The 22,270-nt window shown below is 41.0% G+C and overlaps 1 protein-coding gene across 2 annotated transcripts in view; it reads left to right on the plus strand.

The window, feature by feature from the left end:
• The window catches only part of LOC126100803 (transcription termination factor 2), a 255,850-nt gene that overhangs the window by 126,260 nt on the left and 107,320 nt on the right, over nucleotides 1–22,270 (plus strand). For both annotated transcript variants that reach the window (XM_049911433.1, XM_049911432.1), the window contains exons 7-9: nucleotides 196–402; nucleotides 6,317–6,463; nucleotides 14,800–14,938. In XM_049911433.1, the coding sequence (XP_049767390.1) occupies nucleotides 196–402; nucleotides 6,317–6,463; nucleotides 14,800–14,938 (493 nt within the window). The remainder of the gene's footprint in view (nucleotides 1–195; nucleotides 403–6,316; nucleotides 6,464–14,799; nucleotides 14,939–22,270) is intronic.

Consider the following 22,270-nt stretch of genomic DNA (forward strand, 5'->3'; position numbering starts at 1 on the left):
TAATGTATGTTTTCATTTGGAAAGGAGTCAATAAAGAGAAAAAAAGCAATAATATCTCAACTTTTCTTATTTGTGGATTCTGCTAGCATACACACATAAGACTAAGAGAGAGGCAGTAATATTTACTAATTGTGTGTGTTTGCATGGTAATTTTACTCTGTGTAAGTTTTGTGTCTGTTTAACCTTGTGTTTCAGCATCAGAATATGAAGTCAGTGGCAGACTTCTTACAGTTGATGCCTTAGAGCAACTGCATAAATCACTAGAAACTCGACCGGCTGACAATATTTTTGATGACGACCCAAAAGGATTGAAAAGTAGTTACAAACTTATGGCTCACCAGAAGCATGCTCTTGCTTGGCTCCGCTGGAGAGAACGTCAAAAGCCTCGTGGTGGAATCCTTGGTAAGGCCTCTGGAAAGGTGAAACTGTCTAATGACTTACACTGTATTTGTTATGGTTAATTAGTTTAGTGTTCATGTGAATTCTGTAATTGTTGAACAGTGGGAGGAGGTATTAGACTCATCCTACTGTGGCAGGAGAAATTTACAAAGTAATATTAGAGAACTTTTGTCATCTTCATGGAGTAGATTTCTCAAGTTCCCTTTATGCCAAAATGAACAACACCAAACTTTCAACAGTGAATGAAAATTCGATCTGGTGTAAATGCTAGACATGTGTATGAAAATGGCATTCAGTTGTGGGAAATTCACATTCACTGTTGTTCGCTCGTGTTCTGATGGTTGTAAGTTTTTCAGCGAACTGTCAAAGCAAACTTGTGTCCCCTCCACTTTTGTGCCAGCAGTGCAGATAGATTTCCTCTGCTATCTTTCCCATTGTTCTTGTTGCTGACAAGGGTTGTGTGAGTGATCAAGTGATCCAAAGTGAGTGTAATGTTGCTGAAAGAAGAATATAGGTGTCATACGTCAGGGCTGGCCATGGCATCCCAAACCACACACAAGCTGGATGTGCTGGCCGAGGTACCTTTGCTCAGTCCTTTTCAGAAGTACCTGGTACACCACAACATTCCATTTAATATTGCAGTGTGGCATTTTTAGGTTAGCACAACTCTCTTCACTTAGGCTGAATTGCGGTGTCAATGCTCATTACTCTTTGTTCGCGGTATGGACATTCAGATATTTGCACAAAAATGGGCAGTCTACTGATATATCATCACAACCAAGTAAAACTGAATGTGAATGATAGAAGAGTGGGTTAAGATCAACAGTATCTATTATACAGTTGCATAATTGACAGGTACTGCAAATTTGCTATGAAAAGACATAATACCTTACAGAAAAGTGTAAAGATTTATTTGAAAATGAAAGAACAAAAAATTACAATTATTGACAGACGAGATTCATTGTTCTGTTCATCAAGAAGCACTTTGTGGTAAATTTGCAAGCATGGAGCACATACAGAAATTGGTGGTACCAATAGTAAAATTTCTGAACTTAAACACAATATTCCACAATCAGTTGCAATAGTTTTTTTATCCAACTGAAAGAAGAATATGGAGACTTTATATATTACTGCACACAATGTCAGTTAAATTGAGGGGCATAGCTGGTACGATTTTTCAATTTATAACTATTGTTGTTGAATTTAGGAAGGAAAAAGGAATGCAGTAATGAAGATTAGAACATGCAGAGTTGATTGCAAACCTCCAATTTTAAGTGGATTTGAATGTGCAGTGCCCACATTAAGACACCTCAAGGTGAGAAGAAATTTATTTCTAATTTGATGGGGATGGATTTAAAAAGAAAATCACATTGTGGAAGGGACAAATTTGAAATTTCCCTAAGGTCAACTGCATTTGAGAAAACACGAGGTTTGAAGAATTCATTGTGGCATTGAAAGAATTGCAAGGATAATTTTCTTAACGTTTTGAGGATAGTGCCGATCTTATATATCCCAAAATTATTTTTGACACATTTTGTTGCTTCCATTAAAAAGGCCACTTTGCATGTGCAGATGTAACTGATTGACCTACGAGGTAATTTCCGTTTTAATGACAGATCTGTGTACATTAAAACCATCCAGCATGTCTAAATTGTTTTCGTCAAATAGTGTTTCCATATCTCCATAATGCGGCTGCAAGAGTGCTACAATATTTTGAACAACATGTCCTGTGCATATGAAAGACCTTTTATCAATTATGAAACTAAATAAGTCAAGATTACATGGGAACCTTTGTGCAAAAGTCTGTCAAATTGTCTGTTTCTGCTCATATGCTGATCTTTGTACCAGATAAAAATTAGATTGTCTTCAGTGTGCCGAAAATATTTAAATAATCTAAAATTGAATTTTGTTTGTGGTCTGTGTTGTATGCAATGCTGTTGCATAGCCATTTAAGTGCGGCTTGTTCGCAGTTTCCCTTTCTGCCCCCTCCTCACACTCACACAGCATACTGCAGTGATGGGGGGACTGTGCAGCCAGATTGAGCACTATGGCGTTCCTGACAGGGCACAACTCATGAGCTGCATGTTTGATCGAACCTGTAATACGTGCTTCTGGGATTGAAGAGATCCACAGATTTGAGTGACCTAAGAAAATGTTTCACAACTGCGGTGAGCTCAGTGATGCAGTACATTTATCATTGAATGTGGGATAAATTCAGCTACCATCTAGACCAGTGGTGGTCAGCCTGGTCCCTACCAGCCACTAGTGGGCATTCCAACATTCATAGTAGGTGGTAGGAGTTTTAAAAACAGTTTCATTAGCTTTTCATAAAATTTTGATTAAAGTATATGGTAAGTGGTTACTGCTAAATGCTTGCTGTAACTCTACTTTATACATTTTATAAAATAAAGCTACTTCTCAACTTTATAAATCACCATTACTGTGCAACAAGTGGGCGGTTAGAAAATTTTACTACTAACAGAGATACAAAAATAGGCAGTAGGTAAAAAAGGCTGACTACCCCGGCTCTTGAACATCTGTGAATGTCAGTTTGTGTGTAATCAAGTGTAATTTATGGAATTAAAATGCAACATATAGTTCAGAAAATATAGCCAACTGAAACAGTGTCCATCGTTTTGAATGATCCTGTATTATTACATGAAACTTGTAAGATGTACAACATTCTTTTAAAATACTAGGCAGCAGGTCCTTCAATATGCAGTAAATGAAAAGAAAATGCAAGCATTCTCATTGGTAATTTCCTGCCCTCACTAATGGCATTCCTCTCGAAAATGCTACTTTCTGCCATGATTTTTAGCAAGTTTATTGCTGGAAAACACCTGACATCTTTGTAACATCCAATCACACCCTTTTAAGATTGATTAAGAAAAGACCAACACATCAACTTCAAGCTGGACAAAGCCCAGTTCCACTTGAAACTGGTGCTTGTGTCCCTAAATGACATGGCTGGGAAAGATACATTATATTGTTTCTCGTATGTCTATAATTTTCATTTCTCAAGATTCTGAAAGTGCTTAGTTTAATCTTAAGGAAGTTCTGTAGTCTTCTCCTGCCTTGTGAGTTTATTTTGCCCCCTAGCTTTAAATCTATTTTCACCTTTTAGTGTGTTTCTGGACAAGATTGGGAGAATAATTTCTGCCTGTGAAAGTCCCAGAGAGCTCCTTAACGTATTTAGAGAGAGCTGCCAAGGGTCTAACAGAGGCCTTCCAAGCTTGTCCAGAAACAGATCTCCCATGCTTTGTTTCTCCAGTCACCCACCCACTATCTAGCCACAAACGAGTGGTCCTCTTGTGACTCAGTACCACCCAGGACTGGAGCAACTGAATCACATTCTCCACCAGTGTTTCAGCTACTTCTCATTGTGCCCTGAAATGAGAAGTATCCTACCCACCCATTCCACAGTGGTATTTCACAGTAACCTTTGCAATATCCTCATCTGTCCCTACTGCACCACTGCTCCCAACCCCGTGACTCATTGCTCATATCCCTGCAAGAGACCTATATGTGAGACCTGTCCCAATCATCCTCCCATTATCACCTATTCCAGTACTGTCACAACCAACTCATACCCCATCAAAGGCAGGGCTATGTTTGAAACCAGTCATGTGATCTACAAACTAAGCTGCTGCCACTGTGTCACTTTCTACAGGGGCATGACAGCTAAGAAGCTATCTGTCTCCGGTAAGGCCGAACTGTGGCCAAGACACTTTTAAACCATTTAGTTGCAGAACACAGTGCCCAAATCGATTTGCTTCACTTTGATGACTGCTCCTTAACTCATGCCATCTCGATCCTTCCTATCATCACCAGCTTTTCTGAATTGTGCAGATGGGAACTCTCCTTACAACATATTCTTTGTTCATTGCTACCACTCCTGTACTACACACACATTCTATCTTGCAAACCTAGCTACATAGTTCTTTCCCCACCTCTACTTCTCCCTTATCCCTTCTGCCCACCTCCCTCCCCAAAGAGCCTGCTGACACTGCACGTAGCAGCCCTATCCTATCTCAGTGGTGTCCCTGCATGCCCCCACAAGCAGAACTACACCTTACCCTATCCTTCCCCCTCCCCTCCCCTCCCCACCCACCCCACCCCACCCCATACCTCTTCCCCACCTCAGCTTATGTTAGTTGCAGTCAGGTCTTATTACCTGGGAACAATAGCCACAAGTGTGTGCACATGCACGTGGTGTGAGGATGTGCATGCGAGTACGTGTGTGCATTTATACTTCGGAAGTAGAATTTTGTCTGAAAACTTAAATGTTTTAGTGTTCTTTTTCATTTTGTCTGTATGTGACTTAACATTTCTTCTGTATTGTGAGTAGCATTTTCTCGTTTACATATTGCAGTCAGGAACAAGGAAAGAAATTTAACCTGTATCTTTGTATTGTAGCACCTGCAGTTTCTAAGTTGTTGATGTTTTCTTGTATGTTGATTGCCTACTGTGGTGAAATTAGTCAATTTGCTGTCCGATATGGGCCTTGTAAACTGACAGGTAGGTAGTAAGAAAAGTTAATACAAAATTAACATTTACAGCAGTTTTCGAAAATAAATTTATCTGAAGTCTCCTTTTTTATTTTTTTGGTGGAATGGAGTGAGCAGTAGCCAAGAATCAGCTGGTAATCTCTCTGCAAAGATCCATAAAACACATAATTTCTCAGAAACCTGTTTTAATAGGCAGTTAAGCAACATTTTGTAGAAAGTGGCATCACTTTGCATATAGAAACATCAGTCCAAAGTTGGCTCAGAGATTTTAATGTGGTCCATCTCCCCACATATCCAGCTGTGGATTTCTGTGATGGGATTCAGTGGTGTCCTGTGAATTTTACCCAGCTCTCCAGTTGGGAGTAGTGTGTTCCTTATTGTTTCCACTAGAACTAACAAAATTGTGCCTGGACTTCAGTCACGGAGCAAGTAGTTGTATGCTGTGATGAGGTTGTTTGTGTTACCATATATGTTTGAATTCTGAACTATCTCTACTCTACAGCAATGTTTTGTATTTCGCCATTTTGTGCTGACTTCCATGTGGCTTTCGCATACTATCTATCATTGATGAGCAAATAAAATTAATAAAATACAACTGGCATTCAGCTGAAATTGACCATTTAGATATAGTGCAAATGTAAGCATTAGACTACTCTACAGGTCAGTCTGTTACCATCCCCTTTATTTGGTATTCACATTGGTTGGCTTCACCAACTTAGAATCAATTTATCACATTTCATGCTATCATAGATTTCGGGCTACCCTACAATCAGTCTATCACCACAACCAAATCGGATCAATTTCAGGCAAATGCTAGTTTGGTGTACTTACTTTAGTGACCCATGTATATTTGTCGGCCTTCTGCTAATGCACTACATAATTTTGGCATGGCAAATTTCAATGATATCAATCTTTTCAGTGCCCTGTAAGAAGAAATTGATGATTCTGGTTCAGAAGGAGAAGTTTGTTATAGGCATAATGAATGCATTCTGCAACATCATACAAATTTATTGCATTCACAATAACAAAGCTATGATTTTCCAAAAATGTGTTAAAACAGCAGTGCATGTGCTCCACCCAGGGTTACTGAGGCATATCTCGGATACGTTAAGATGTACTGTATACTTGAATTTTTGAAATTTCATTTATTGGTACCTTTTTACTTCTTTTTTTTCTCTCAGAAAACTAAATTTATCAAAATTTTAAATGATTTCTGTATTGTAGTATGTCTACAAATTGGCAATTTCTGTTTGAAAAAACGTATTGGTTGAAATTGAGTACCTGCCATAAAAATCATACAATTTGCAGAAGTACCTAGTATTGTCAAAAAAAATGTCTGCATAGCATGAAAGTGGTGCATTGAGCAGGTTTTATGCTTTAAATTATTTCTACATTTATATGAATTTCAGCTGATGACATGGGCTTGGGTAAAACACTTACAATGATCAGCCTGATTTTGAAGAGTCTTGAGGAAGATGAACGTGACAGCTCTGATAGCGAGAATTCTGATGACTCCCAGGCCGAAGAAGAATGGATGCAAAGCAAAGACAGAAGATGTAAGTTTTCCTTTTACGTAAAGTAAAAACAATGTAATGTCAAGAGACTATAGAAAGCAGAACTCAATTATCCTTGGAGTTCTGGCTAGTCCCCCCAGCGGGTCCGGGGGTAAGAATAGGCCCGAGGTATTCCTGCCTGTCGTAAGAGGCGACTAAAAGGAGTCTCTCAAGTTTCGGCCTTATGTGATGGTCCCCTGTAGGGTTTGACCTCCATTCTTCAAAATTTTCCCGAAGAGTGAGCCAATTGGAGAAGAGCACCTTATGTGGTGCATCGTGTCCATCGTCCATTGAGATCTTTAGCCCACTTTCTCGTCGTTGCATTTCAGTCCCGCTCATTCTCCATCTCTTGGGTGAGGAAACCTTCCTGGGTGTGTTTTCCACCATGCACTATGCAGTGTCGCTTTCTGCGTCGGCGATGGCCATGGACTTCTTTGCACATGATATTCAGCATGGTAGCCAGTCCATTGTGGCGGGGACGCCATGTACCCTGTTGCTTGTAGCCCCCTGACCACACAGGGATCACTCTGCTGATGCTTCCGCCGTTAACTCCCCACGTATTCCAAGGGGTAGGGGCCCATCCCCCTGGGGCATCGGGACTCCCGGCAATGGCCTTCCTGCCAGGTAGCCTTTGCTGCGGCTGGGTGGCACTCGTGGAGAGGGCTCTTGGTCGGAATGGGTGGCATCAGGGCAGATGACATGCGATGAAGTGTAGTCCATCATCTCTTGCTGGTGGTGAAACGCCAGCAGTCTCTAAGCATTCTCGAGCTCAATTCAATGCACAGAAGTACGACCACAAATCATTCCCCTCCCTGGCCACACCATGGGAGGAACCTCAGGCTAAGAATGGCAGCGGATCTTCTTCACCCCGATACCTTTCCTGCTCAAGAGCTCATGGGGAATCTTTCATGATGATGAAGCCTCAGTTTTTTGTTGAGCATTTAGAGGACAAGTTTGGGGAGGCGGAGAGCTTGTCCAAAATGAGATCTGAGTCAGTCTTGATCAAAACAGCATCGAGGTCCAGTCACGGGCGTTAATCGCTTGCGACAAGCTGGGGGATGTTTCTGTAACCATCCTTATGGGGTGTAACTTAAATATGGTCCAGGGTATTATATTTCACAGGGACCTTCTTTTGCAGTCTGACGATGAGCGGTGTGCCAATTTAGAATGGCGAGGTGTACATTTTGTCCGGCGTGTCCACCGGGGTCAGAGGGATAATCAGGTTGCCACCGGTGCCTTCATCTTGGCCTTTGAGGGTGATACATTGCCTGAGAAGATCAAGGTGATGGTCTACCACTGTGATGTAAAGCCCCATATCCCTCCCCCAATGTAGTGCTTTAAGAGCTGGAAGTTCGGCCATATGTCTTCTCGCTGTACTTCCAGCGTCACATGTCGAGATTGTGGATGCCCATCACATCCCAATACTCTATGTTCCCCGTCTCCCATCTGTGTCAGCTGCAGAGAGCACCATTCACCTTGCTCGCCAGACTGCAGGATTCTCCAGAAGGAAAGGAAAATCATGGAGTACAAGACTCTGGACCGACTGACCTACACTGAGGCTAAGAGAAAATTTGAACACCTGCATCCTGTATGTATGACATAGTCTTATGCCGCCGCTACAACAGTTCTGGCACCATCAGCTCTGCCAACCCCAGTCACCTCTCAGAGCTGGAAGGCTACACCTGCTCCCTGGCTGGTGGAGGGGCATTTCCCTCCTTGTTGCACCTGCACCACCTACTTCGGGAGCAACACCTCCGCAACCATCGGGGACATCCGTCCCCACTTCTAAGCCGGAGAAGCGTAAGTCTTCTTTGGCTTCTCTCGCTGAGAAGGGGTCCCTCCCTTCCCAGGTTTCTGCTTGTGGGAAAGATGACACATGCCAGTGGCTAAAGAGCTCAAAAGCAGCTGGTCGTAGGGCTTCACTCTCATCCTCAGTCCCGGAGACTGAGCCAGTGAAGTCTTCCCAGCCAGGGAATCCCAAGGAGCAGCGAGAGAAATCCAAAAAGAAGACCCCAAAGTCCAAAGGAAATTGCAGTGGCACCAACACCATCGCTACCTACAAGCTCTGCATTTCAGGATAGGGTGGAATTCTGGAATCTGCTCAGGACCTAGATCTCGCCAGACCTTCAGACCAAATGGATAGAGACTGCTCAGGTAGCAGGTGATGCTGAGGTCTAAACTGCCTCATTGAATGTTCCATGCCTTCCCAGTCTCACAACAATGTCATCTTCCAGTGGAATTGCGATGTTTTTTCCACCACTTGGCTGAGCTATGGCAACTGTTAAGCTTTACTCCTGCCATCTGCATTGCTCTACAGGTGACCTGGTTCCCGGCAATGCAGACCCCTGCCCCCCGTGGCTATAAGGGATATTACAGGAACCGTACCGACTATAATCGAGTATCAGGTGGAGTTTGTGTTTAGGTCCTAAACTCAGTCTGTACCGACACTGTGCCCCTTCAAACCCCTCTTGAAGCTGTGGCTGTCAGAATAAGGACGACGCAGGAAATAACCGTCTGCAATGTGTATCTACCTCCAGATCTTGCAGTACCCCTGAATGTATTAGCTGCACTTATTGATTAACTCCCTAAACCTTTCCTACTTTTGGGAGATTTTAATGCCCATAACCCCTTGTGGGGTGGCACCATGCTTACTGGCCGAGGCAGAGATGTCGAAACTTTACTGTCTCAGTTTGACCTCTGCCTCTTAAATACTGGGGCTGCCACACATTTCAGCGTGGCTAATAGTAGTTACTCGGCCATTGATTTATCAATTTGCAGCCCAGGACTTCTCCCATCTATCCACTGTAGAGCACATGATGACCTGTCTGATAGTGACCATTTCCCCATCTTCCTGTCACTGCCCCAGCGTCAGGCGCACGGATGCCTGCCCAGATGGGCTTTAAACAAGGCAGATTGGAAAACTTTCACCTCTGCTGTAGCTGTTGAATCTCCCCCACGCGGTGACATCGGTGTCATGGTTGAGCAGGTAACTGCAATAATTGTTTCTGCTTCAGAACATGTGATCCCTTGCTCTTTAGGGTGCCCCCGGTGTAAAGCAGTCCCTTGGTGGTCGCCGAAGCATTTAAGGAACTTCGGCAAGCTCTACAACGGCATAAGCAGTCCCTTCCCTGGAGCATATCATAGCCTTTAAATGGCTCCGTGTTTGCGTTTGCCAACTTATCAAACGATGGAAGCAGGAGTGTTGGGAGAGAGATGTCTCAACCATTGGGTGCCATACATCATCTTCCCAAGTCTGGACAAAGATCAAATGTCTTTTTGGGTACCAGACCCCATAAATGGCGTGTTATCTATAGATGCACATGCGATTGCCGAACATTTGACTGTGGACTCTGCATTGGAGAATTACCTACCAGCCTTTCGCACTCTCAAACGGCGGCTGGAAAGGAACATCCTCTCATTCACTACACGCCACAGTGAATCCTATAATGCCCCATTTACAGAGTGGGAGCTCCTCAGTGCCCTTGCACATTACTATGACACAGCTCCTGGGACTAATCGGATCCACAGCCAGATGATCAAATGTCTCTCATTTGACTATAAGCGACATATCCTCATCATCTTCAACCTGATCTGGTGTGAAGGTGTCTTTCCATCGCAATGGCGGGAGGGCTCCACCATTCCAGTACTCAAACCCGGTAAAAACCCACTTGATATGGTAGCTATCGGCCCATCAGCCTCACCAACTTTCTTTGTAAGCTGCTGGAACATATGGTGTGGTAGTGGTTGGGTTGGGTCCTGGAGTCCCGTGACTTTCTGGCTCCATGTAAGGGTGGCTTCTGCCAGGGTCGCTCTACCACTGATAACCTTGTTTCCCTTGAGTCTGCCATCTGAACAGTCTTGTTCAGATGCCAACACCTGGTTGCCGTCTGTTTTGACTTACATAGAGCATACGACACGACCTGGCGACATCATGTCCTTGCCACATTGTATGAGTGAGGTCTCCGGGGCCTGCTCCCGATTTTTACCCAAAATTTCCTGTCACTCAGTACTTTCCATGTCCAAGTTGGTGCCTCCTATAGTTTCGTCCATATCCAGGAGAATGGAGCCCCGCAGGGCTCCATATTGAGTGTGTGTCTATTTTTAGTGGCTATTAACGTTCTAGCAGCTGCTGTAGCGCCATTGGGCTCACCTTCTGTGTATGCGGATGAAATGTCCGTGTTTCAGACAATCTGTGCTTCATCTGTTCCTGATGAGTATTACAAACCAGTTACAAAATGATTGAACTACGGCACTATACCCCCGAAGTAAAAGTGAAGGCAGTAGCGTTAGACAGGAATCACCCAAATTGTAACCTACAAACACTGCAAAAGAATGGAGCAACAACAGCCTTGAAAAGGAAGAAGGACCTAAAATTGTGGGAAAATGATATCATTAAAGGAGGGACAAGGTACAACAAATACCAGGCAATAAATAAGTGGACATACAAATGATTTGTCGAATCTCATCTTTGTAACGAAAATGTAACAACGAGAATACTCCAGGAGTGGGCTGCAGGTGCAGCACTTCAATATATGACCAACAAGGAATTTACGTTTGCTGCATCGTTATCTTGGGCAAGGAATTTATATTTCAATTTGAAAGTTCCTCAACGGCATGTCACTAAATACGTGTTCCACAAGGAGGTAGAAAATATAGAAAATGGCAGCTCTTTTCGGAATGCAAATGGTGTCCCTTATGACCAGTTTTAATTGTGATTATGTGATCAACACCAATCAACAAGAGTTGACTGCGTAGCAGCGAGAAGAGCTCCGCCTACCATCCTAAGGGAGCCATGGGTCTGGTGATGGTTTTGTAGAAAGAACCGAAACCGGTTACCTATATCATTAAAACGTAAATGATGTGAGCAAGACTGAACTTTAGTCAAAATATAACAATTAATTGATCACTGCTTTCCAAAAATGTTTACCAAAATTTGTGTAGGATCATTTGACAATACTCTACTATGGTAATCACTGAAGTCTTCACATATTGATCTCTTGACAGCCAAATGCATTTGCTTCAGCACCTCTCTATCTCACCTATTATGCAGTAGTCTCTGTTTCTTTAGTAGTTTCTTTACAGTGACTGTATATCACGGAAGGTCTCTTCCATTATGAACGGTTGTACTGGGTACATGTCTGTGCAGAGCATGGTCAACAGTTCTTTTAAACTTGAGCCATAGTTCCTCTACTTGCCGTGCCCTGTGCTGAAAGTTTCAAATTCCTTTATGATACCTGACACTACTGCTCTTTTATCTAGTGTACTGTGCACATGTATCTTTTTACTTGTTTTAGTTGTCTTTCATACTTTATTATCATTGTTACCACAATGGTGTCATGGTCACTGGTACCAGTTTTGATGTGGACATCATCAAAGAGGTCAGATCTACTTGTTGCCATTAGATCCAATATATTTCCATTATGTGTGGGATTGAACTATCTGTTCTATGTAGTTTTCAGAGAAGCTATTTAGTAATGTCTCAGAGGGTTTTGTTACCCCACAACTAACAAAACCTTAGTTTTTCCGATTAATTGTTGGATGATTAAAGTCTCCCCTCAATGATTACAGTATGACTGGGGAACTCACATACAAGTGAATTGGAGGTTTTGTCTAAAGTTTTCCATTACATCAGGAGATGGGTCTGGTGGGCAGAAGGATCCAGTTACCATTTTATGCTCACACCTGGTACTCAGTCTTGCCCAATCGATCTCGCATGCAGCTTCAGTTTCCATCTCTGAGGATGTGAGTTTATTGTCTACTGCAACAAATATACAACCTCCAGTTCCCATTACTAGCAAGAGGCAAAAAGTCGTTTTATTTCATGGTCACATTTGATAATTTTTTCCAAATTTGATATTATTTTGCTAGTGTTAGTGTTTTTTGTCAAGTCTGGTGCTATTTTTTGCCAAATCCATTGCAATTTTGACACCAAATTCGTTTCTTTTGCAAATTTCTTAGGTACTTTGATAGCCAACTTCAGTGTCCCCCCCCCTCTCTCTCCCCCCCCTCTCCCTCCCCCTTTTTCAGTATTATTTTTTTCCCAGTTTGAATGTTATTTTTCTCAAATATTGGTAGTATATTTTTTTGCTGAATTCAGTGATTTGGCGTATTTTTTGCTAATTTTGATGTTACTTTTTTCTACTTTTCCATTTTATTTTTTTTCCACCATCAGTGCTTTTTTTGCCAATTTTAATATGTTTTGCTGAATTACATTTTTTTTAAGAAATTTGGTTGATTTTTACAAATTTCAGTGTTATTTTTTTCCAGTCCAGTGTTATTTGCCAAATTCAGTGCTGTGTGTTTTTTTTCTCTAAAAACTTGGCTATTTTTTGCCAATTTTGGTGTTATTCTTTGGCAATCTTGGTGTTATTCTGTAGCAAATTCGCTCATGTTTTGTGGCAAATTCTGTGTGATTCTGTTCCAAATTCAGTGAGATTTCTTGCCAAATTTGCTGAGATTTTGTTAAAATTTTTAAAATTTCCTTATTTAATTTTTTTAATGCCAGACCCAGTCATTTTTTCCAAATTTGGTCATTTTTGCCAGCTTCAATGTTATTTTGTCAAATATGTGTCTTCAGCAAATTTTACTGACCTTTTTGTGAAGTTTGGTATGTTTTTACCAAATTCCACGCAGTTATGCTTACTTACATCTTTTTATTTGCGAAAGGGGCAGATTTTACTATATTTCATAAAAAATCACTGGTTTTGGTTTATGTTGCAAAAACTGCTGATTTCATGTTATTTTTTGCATTATCATTCAACTTTTCCTCCAAGATGCCACTGCCATCAGTTTCTGCATTTCAGGAGTGCTTCAAACTCTGGCACTTCGTTGTGAATTCTGTAGCAGTTAACTACTAATACTCTTCTCTGTGGCGAGAGGGATGGGTATTCATTGGGATCTTACACTTTTACTTTTCAGTCTCTTACACTTGGAGAAAAAAGGAAAAGAGAAGGGAAAGCCTTGAGTGCACCCCACACACAGCTAGCTACTTGGATAGTACCCTTTGATGTGTAGTGCACACCTGACCTACTTACAGGAACCCTACTGTTGTCAACCCTATGGTGCAAGTGCAGGAATTCCCAGGCTAGCTCGTCATAGAACCTTCAAAGTTTCTAGTTTAGTCCTTCCACTTGACTCAGAACCAGGCAGCCATGATCAGTCCTGGGAACAATACTTGGGAATTTTGGTAGTAATTGAGGATACAATGACAGGTGTGGACTGCGTGAGCATTACCAGGGATCAGCTGCTTTCCATCATTTTTGATATGGTGGTGTCTTCTCCCAGCAGGATAGTCAACGTCACAAAGCCAGAATCGTGCTATAGTGATTAGAGGAGCTTGATAAGGAACTCGCACTGCTGTCTAGGTTACAAAATTTACCTGATCAGAATTCTCTGGAACATGATTGGGATGCTACTGGGCACCAGCTCTTTGCCTCCAAGAAACATTCAGCCTGTAATTTACAGGAATTACGTGACCTTTGCATAAACACCTGGAACCGTAGAACTCTGTGTACTTACCAAAGATCTATTACACCCATATCAGGCATGTTGGCGCTGTATTGCTTTCAAATGTGGAGCAATATGCTGTTAAGCAGGTGATAAAAATGTTTTAGCTCGTCAGTGTATATGACTGTAACCAAAGAGCTACTCAAAGTTGCACTTTGATTGATTCTCATGTAAATTGTGGCTACTGTGTTTCCCTTACAGTTATAAGTTTTTACAACCTGAGGGTGCCCTGTCTCTAGTCGATAATAATCGAATCTGCTACTGGAGTTACTGTTTGATAGCAGTTCACTTTTGCAACTGCACCACCTAATATATATTTGTGCCTGTTCATGTGGATAATCAGAAGCAGCTATGATTTACACGTTTGTATGAAGCACTTTTTATTGAAAATTATAACCTTACTGTTATTAATGCATGATAAATCAGCTCAAACCTGCTTGGATACATTCTGAGGATGTATTGAATTCTATGGCCCATGATCTCCAGACTGTGAATTTGTGTTGAAGTGCTGCTGAAGTGGAACAGTGAACAGAAAGTTTGAATACCTAGTCAAACAAGGAGAATATTGGTAACTAATAATCTCTGTATAAAACATGAACAGTTTACTTGATCTTCCCACTATATTAGGAGCTAAATGTAGAGTCATTTGTTGTAAATATTATTTGCTCTTCTTTACTGTTGCCAGAAAAATCTAAAAGATATTCTGTCCTATACAAACATATTATTACTGTTTCTAGATCTGTGGGCCAGTTAATGTTGTTATTATTTTACGTGTTCAAAGAATCTAAAACAGTGACAGATTATTGGGGGAAAACCTCTTTTCTGTGTTGCAGGGGAAAATGGTGGCACATTGGTTGTGTGTCCTGCCAGTTTGGTGAACCAGTGGGAAAGTGAAATAAAATCAAAATGCAAGAGTGATATTCTTAAAGTTGTAGTGCATCATGGATCTTCACGGGAAAAGAGTGCTAGAAGGTAAGTTAATGTGCTATGTTGTCGTAGTTGACCTGAATGTATATCGTCTGCAATAGTGAGCAACTGCTCCCACGTCTGCATCTGTCAAGAATATTTTTGAAGTTACGTTTTGCCACATGCTATAATCCTGTGTATGGCACTACAGCCACTATTTTTTGTCATCAATTGCAGTCAAAAGTTTTACAACTGTCAACTATATTTGTCTCTTGAAACCTTCAATAGTATAGATACACACAGATGTTCTTAACAATGTCTGTGAAGTATTGGAAAATAAAAGTAAAAAATACTTTAAAAGAAGTAACAATATTACAGAAAGGAAAGTTACTACTCACCTTATAGCGGAGATGCTGTGTCGCAGAGAGGCACAACATAAAAGACTGTCACAAATAAAGCTTTTGGCCACTACTGGCCAAAAACTTCATTTGTGCCAGTCTTTTTGTTGTGCCTGTCTGTGGCTCAGCATCTCCACTATATGGTGAGTAGCAACTCTCCTTTTCATAATGTTGTTACATTCCATCCTGGATTTTCCATTGTTTTATTTAAAACAAATAAATAGTTGGATACCAGTTTGTAGTCAATTCAAACATTAATAGAAGCTAACATCTGCACTAGCTTCAGGAACTGAGGTTTCACTTGACAGATGGCAGAGGGTGAAGAGATGGATAAAATCTTAATTTACAAGCCTGAAATCTTCCTCAACACTACAAGTAAGGCACACCAAAGAACACAGAACAAGAGGAAAAACAATAAATAGATACTAGTAGCAGATGAGAAAAATGGTGAATTTATTAGAAGCTGAGGATACAGCCTAAAGTTAAAAATAAGGAAGAGAGACACTTGGAGTAGACACATTAGTGATGGATGGTGATAGCTGGGGTGGTGGTAAGAAAAAGCTAAGAAAATTGAAGAAAACATAGGAGCAGCAAGTGTGGAAGGGACAACAGTTCTTCATATTGTCTTAAACTATACGTACAGCTATGGAGCTATTGGACTATTATTTGGGAGCTTACAACTTGGCTTCTCATAGTGGGCAGTTTACATGGACTGCACCTGCTAATTACTGAACTGTCAGCACATCGACAAATAATGATGCTTAGATATCCACAAAATGAAAATAATTAAGAACAGGATAAGAAACTTGCTCTCTAATATTTGACCATAAAACAGCATGAAAGTCATAAGCCAATAACTATAATAACCTAACCATGCGGAGAGTTTAATTCTTATTTCTTCAGATATTCTGGGACTGTCTCACGAATTAATATGAAATTTGTTGATAGTTCATTAAATTCCTATGACTTTTTACTTTCTTTATGATTGTGGAGTTGCTACATCCAAGTGGTACTATGATTCCTTAAAGACTATCTTTCCTGGTTTTCTGTGTCAGGCTGCAGTCTGACTGCCTGACCCACCAACTCTCTGTGCTGGCAGCTGTCACTAATCAAATGGCTGCATGCTAGTGAAACAACCCTATAGTAAAACTTGTGCCTGTGTTGTATAAGGGGCAATAAAAAAAAAGTTTCTATTCAAATGGATTACAGTTCAGGATTGGTATGCCAATTGGGCAGAATTGGTGTGAGAATTGAGGCAATCATCCCACCAGCGCACCTGGTTGGAGATACCAAGTTAGTAAACACCATGTCATCCTGTGTGAAGAAGCCCATAACTGCATGTTGCACATGGCTCATCCAACAAGAATCATTGACCCTTCAAGGCCTTTTTTTAAGGAACCAAATGCTTGACAACTACCTGTACAGCGGGTGCTCATGGGTCCAACTCGATTTGGTGTAAGTTCTCCATTATGACATTTGTGGTATGGGGTCATATGGTGTCATGAAGCAATGTAGAATGTGGTGTACTGTTCCACAATGGTTGTTTGAAAGACATGATGCCCCATACAGATTTTTCATTCTCCATTGAATGTCCACCGGCATTTGTCCTCCGGCCCTCAAGAAAATATTGGTGGCATGGTGGTCTTGTTTGGATGAATTTGGTAATAAAATTCCCATAGTGTGGGTTTGGCCTTTGACACCTTTAGCCATGAGATTGGGGTGCCTCAAGGCTAAGCGTCATTATCATACTATAGCCATTAACTGTATTATAGCCTGTCTCCAAAAGCCAGGCGTCTATGGCTCCCTTTTCATCTACAACTTTGTAATCTAATGCAGTTCTCCACGGACTTATCTCCTTGAGTGGGATCTTCAGCGATGTCTCAATTGTCTTTACTTGTGAGCACTGACAATGGCTTTCGGTTTTCCACTGACAAGACCGTTTGTACGAATTTCTGGTGGCATAAGGGGTTTCCTCCACCATCTTTAAATCTTGGGCCTGTTGCTCTTGCATTTGTCAGAACTACAAAATTCCTGAAGCTCATGCTTGATAGAAAACTTTCTTGGTCCTCCCACGAGTCTTACCTGGCTGCCTGCTTTACCCGGTCTGTCTGTGTTCTTTGTATCCTAAGCGGTGCTTTCTGGGGTAACGTAAACCAGCATAATATGCACTATTGGGCAACAGAAAATCCATGATGGCTGCGACAAGTGGAACATCAGCGACCTTGGCGGGTTAATGTATGATGCAGCATTGTGGGAGGAAGACTAATTGGCACCCATTTTATCGATGGCAATCAAAATGGTGCAATGTATGCTGATTCCTACATAATGTTCTACCGATGTTACTACAAGATGTTTCACTGCATGACAGAATAGCGATGTACTTCCAACATGATGGATGTCCGGCACATAGCTTGCGTGCGGTTGAAGCGGTATTGAATAGCATATTTCGTGACAGATAGATTGGTCGTCGAAGCACCATACCATGGCCCGCATGTCCGCTGGGACGTCCCTGGATTTCTTTCTGTGGGGAAAGTTGAAGGATATTTGCTATGGTGATCCAGCGACAACGCCTGACAACCTGCGTCAATGCAATGTCAATGCATGTGCGAACATTACGGAAGGCGAACTACTCACTGTTGAGAGGAATGTCATTACATGTATTGCCAAATGCATTGAGGATGACGGACATCATTTTGAGCATTTATTGCATTAATGTGGTATTTACAGGTAATCACACTGTAATAGCATGTGTTCTCAGAAATGATAAGTTCACAAAGGTACATGTATCGCAATGGAACAACGAAAATAAAATGTTCAAATGTACCTACGTTCTGTATTTTAATTTAAAAAAGCTACTTGTTACCAACTGTTTATCTAAAATTGTGAGCCATATGTTTGTGACTATTACAGCGCCATCTATCACAAAGCGAAAAAAGTGGTCCAACTAAAACATTCATATTTCTTTACATACTACATGAATATGTAATAAAAAATGGGGGTCCTATTTAAAAAAAACGCAATTGATATCCGTTTGACATATGGCAGCGCCATCTAGCGGGCCAACCATAGTGCCATTTAGTTTCCTCCTTCAAGCTAGACAAATTTGAACAAATTCATTGGATTTTTTAGATTCATTTAAACAGGCAATTTGTGTTAGGTCCCCATTTACAATTATTCATGTAAAATTTGATGTAAAGTGTATGTTACAACTTGTGGTTTGAATCTTGGAATGGCTGAACTAAGGTATGACAGCACAGTACACATCCATAGCACGCTCCAGTGAATCCTGTAACGTCTTTGATCTTATCGCGACATTACAGATTGGGGGACAGTGTAGTGATGCAAGGGGCACCAGAGTTGTTATAAAAGTCTGTAAATTACTCAACGGACAGTATTTTTCAGTATAGGTATTTCGTTCATTCCAAGCAACTGTTGATTCGTGACGCCATTGTTGAGACATGAGTTGACTGTAATCTGAATCCGTTTTAGCAAACTAGTAATTTCTCTCAGGAGATAAAATTTTATTGATTGTGAAATATAAGTTCTCGAGGTTTATTCAGAATCATGAATGTTTAATTAGTAATTACATGCCATAATTTATTTATTTAATATAAAGGTGTCTTGAATTTTGTATGCACAAAAAAAAAGTGTGAATTTGTGTGCGGCTTTTACTCTGAGACGAGTTATCACTTAGAGTGCTAAAATTGCATGTGTACAGTTCGCTGACCTATGTGGTGAATTTTATTTTGTGATCTTGACCCGAATGGAGAATAAATCCAGTTTCATTTAAACTTCATGTGAGATAGACACATCACATTATCCCAAAAGAGTCATTTAGCCCATTAGGGAAAACTGAAACCTGTGTGCTCGATTTGAAATACATTACATGCTAGTGCGTGATTGAGCGTGCGTATAATTGTTGCGAATGTGTTTGAACTTAATGCACGAATTTGGAAATTAATTTTGAGACAAGTGCTGATTTTGACAAAAATGAACTGAAAGTTTATTCAAAATATCGAGGTCCTGTTTTAATTGACACACTTATCACCTTGTTGATTATGTGGCCTATCAACACTGTAAAGCAGCTTAATTAATTCATTGGAAAGATTTGTGACATAGTAAGACCCATTACACACGCACAATGATACATGAAGTTTGCTAACTGCAGGAGACTATGAGAGAGTTTTTCTTTCCATAAATGCCAATAAAGCGGCAGTTTCAAAAGTTAAATTATTAACTGTTGTATAACTTCATTGATTGTCCTACACCACTACGAAACCTCTTCACAAGAGGTCTCAAGAAGCCGGGATAAACAAGAAGAAGAAAAAGATTAAAAAAGAGGCATCGGTATAGGGGTAAGAAGGGGTAAGATACACAAACAACTTCTCAGCCTGGCCATGGACACCAGCGTTACACCGTCCTATGCTAATTCGTTTATGGTCCATGTGGAGGAAATTTTCTTTGCCTCCCAAAACTCCAAACTACTTGTTTGCTTCAGGTCCGTTGGTGACACCTTAATGACTTGGACCCAGAGCCAAGACACTCTCGCTTATTCCTCCCCCTCCCGTGCTGTCTCCCCAATCCTCTCACCACATCCAAGAACGAGCTCCAATAGAGCAATCACCTCATCACCCAGTAAAATACCAGACTGTAAAAATTGAACCATATTGTCTGCAAAGACTTAAGCTCAGACTTCTCAGAAATTGGGGACATTTACATGTAATCCTTCATGCCTCTCCTAAAGTGGTATTCTGCTGTCCGCCCAGCTTACACAATACTCTTGTCCATCCCTATGCCAACTCCATTCCCAAACTCCTGCCACATGAATCATCTCTCTGTGTAAGAATCAGACACAAGACCTGTATGTCCTTCCAGCATTCCTACTCCAGTTCTGTCACAGGCTTATCCTGTTCCTGCATGTGACAGCAGCAAAGGCTTATAACAGCTCTTCTGCAATTTCTGTACAAAATATTAAATGGGTATGACTATGAACCACTATCCACCCAAATGAATGGTGACCATCAAGCTGACCAAGAGCAGAGTTTGAGTTCCCAATGGTGGAACACGCTGCTCAGTACAACAAGCTTGATTCCAGTAGTTCCATCACTACCCATGTCATCTGGATCCCCCAGCACCAGCTTATCTGCACCACACACATGGGAGTTGTCCTTGCAACATATTCTTTGTTTCCTCATCCACTTGCCTTCAACCTCCACTAGCACCCAGCCCCCACATCTACACCTGCTTCTATCTTGTCACATGACCCTAACTTCCCTCATCCTGCACCCACACCCTCTTCCCCACAATCTTTCCTCTGTTTTGTCACCCTGTCCCAACCCACTCCATATCATTGTCATCATGTGCCACTGGAATCCACTGGTGTCAAGTGTCCATGTGTCACACTCCTATCCCATGCAACTTCAACATCTCTGTCCCACATTCCTATACCAAACAACTAGTATCTCCCTCTGAGCTATAGGCCACCCTTCCTCAACTGTCCCTCCCACTCCTTGCCACCTTTCTCCTACACCTTGCGTCCTTTCTCCCACTTCCCGTCTCCTTTCTCCCTTTGCCCGTTCGGCCTGCCACAACCCCTCATACTAGCCTACCAGACTATCTAAATAATTATTTGAATGAATAATGGCAATATTATGAAAAGGACAGATTGCTACTCACCATGTAGTGGAGATGCTGGTTGTGTGTGTGTGTGTGTGTGTGTGTGTGTGTGTGTGTGTGTGTGTGTGTGTGTGTGTGGGGAGGGGGGGGAGGGTCTACTTTGGAAGAAAGATTACTTGTTAACAGTCTTTTTGTTGTGCCTAACTATGACTCATCTCCGCTCTGTGGTGAGTAGCAATCTATCTTTTTCATAATTTTGTCGTTATTCCATCCTGAATTTTCCATTGTTTGATTAGAATAAATAGAAAATTTGAAAACTGTCATTTGTGGATAAAGTAATTATCCCCCTCTACGAATATAAATAACCATTTGTTATTTGTAACTTAAATAACTTAGAATACCACCACATTTTCTCTCTTCACTTCTCAAACAGAACTCTATCATGACTAACAAATGTTTGTTCCTGTGGTGCAAAGCAGTTGTGTTTGTGCAGCTGTGTGCTTTGGTAGCATAGCTTAGTGAGCAACTGCCAGACTACAAAGTCAAAGGTTGGGTTCAAGCAGTGCATGTTCCTAGGATTTTTTTTCTGTCACTTATCACATCTTTCAGCTCTAACAAAAAGTCAACTTGCACTGTGTTTTGGAGTACATATTAAATTGTAGGTCCATTATAACTGGCATATAAGTTGTTCAAAATCGGACGAAGGCAAGAGTATACCACCTCCAAGGAACCAAAAGATATGCTGTATCAATGCAACATAAGAAACCTTTGTAAGACAAGTCGTAGCAGTTACCCTACCAATGCAATCCAGTTCGACTGATGCTGCACTTGCCAGTATTTTGTTCTCTCCCTTGCTCTAACATTATACAAAAACATCTTGCTTAACTAGCAAAGATGTAAATGAATGAAGATTTGAATCTTCAATATCTTCTTCAATTGTACAAATATTGCTAATGGAATTAGATATGGGTGGCTCGATGATTCTCTCATATTTGCGTTGCTAGAAAATTAACAAGTGAACTGTCTGATGTCGTGATGTAACATTAGGATTTAAATCTAGTCTCCTAAAATGGCAATAATTGAATTGTATCACAAAATTACACAGAAATGTAAAGCTGTATGGAATGCTACTGAATGTCCTACATTATCAGAAATAATTGAATTTGTTTTGCAATATGGAATAGTTTCTCGATTGGGATTGAAAAATTCCATAATGGGCACTGAACTTGAGTACATATAGGAGAGTACAATATTGCAGCAAACTCTTAACTTCATATCGAGAAAGTGTCGAGACAGTTTTGAAGATTTCTTTCACCTTTCTACTGCAAAGAGAGAACATACAACTATTGCATCACTGTCTTACCCCAAGATTTAAATATGAATA

This window comes from Schistocerca cancellata, chromosome 9 (genome assembly GCF_023864275.1).
Source record: "Schistocerca cancellata isolate TAMUIC-IGC-003103 chromosome 9, iqSchCanc2.1, whole genome shotgun sequence".
NCBI lineage: Eukaryota > Metazoa > Arthropoda > Insecta > Orthoptera > Acrididae > Schistocerca > Schistocerca cancellata.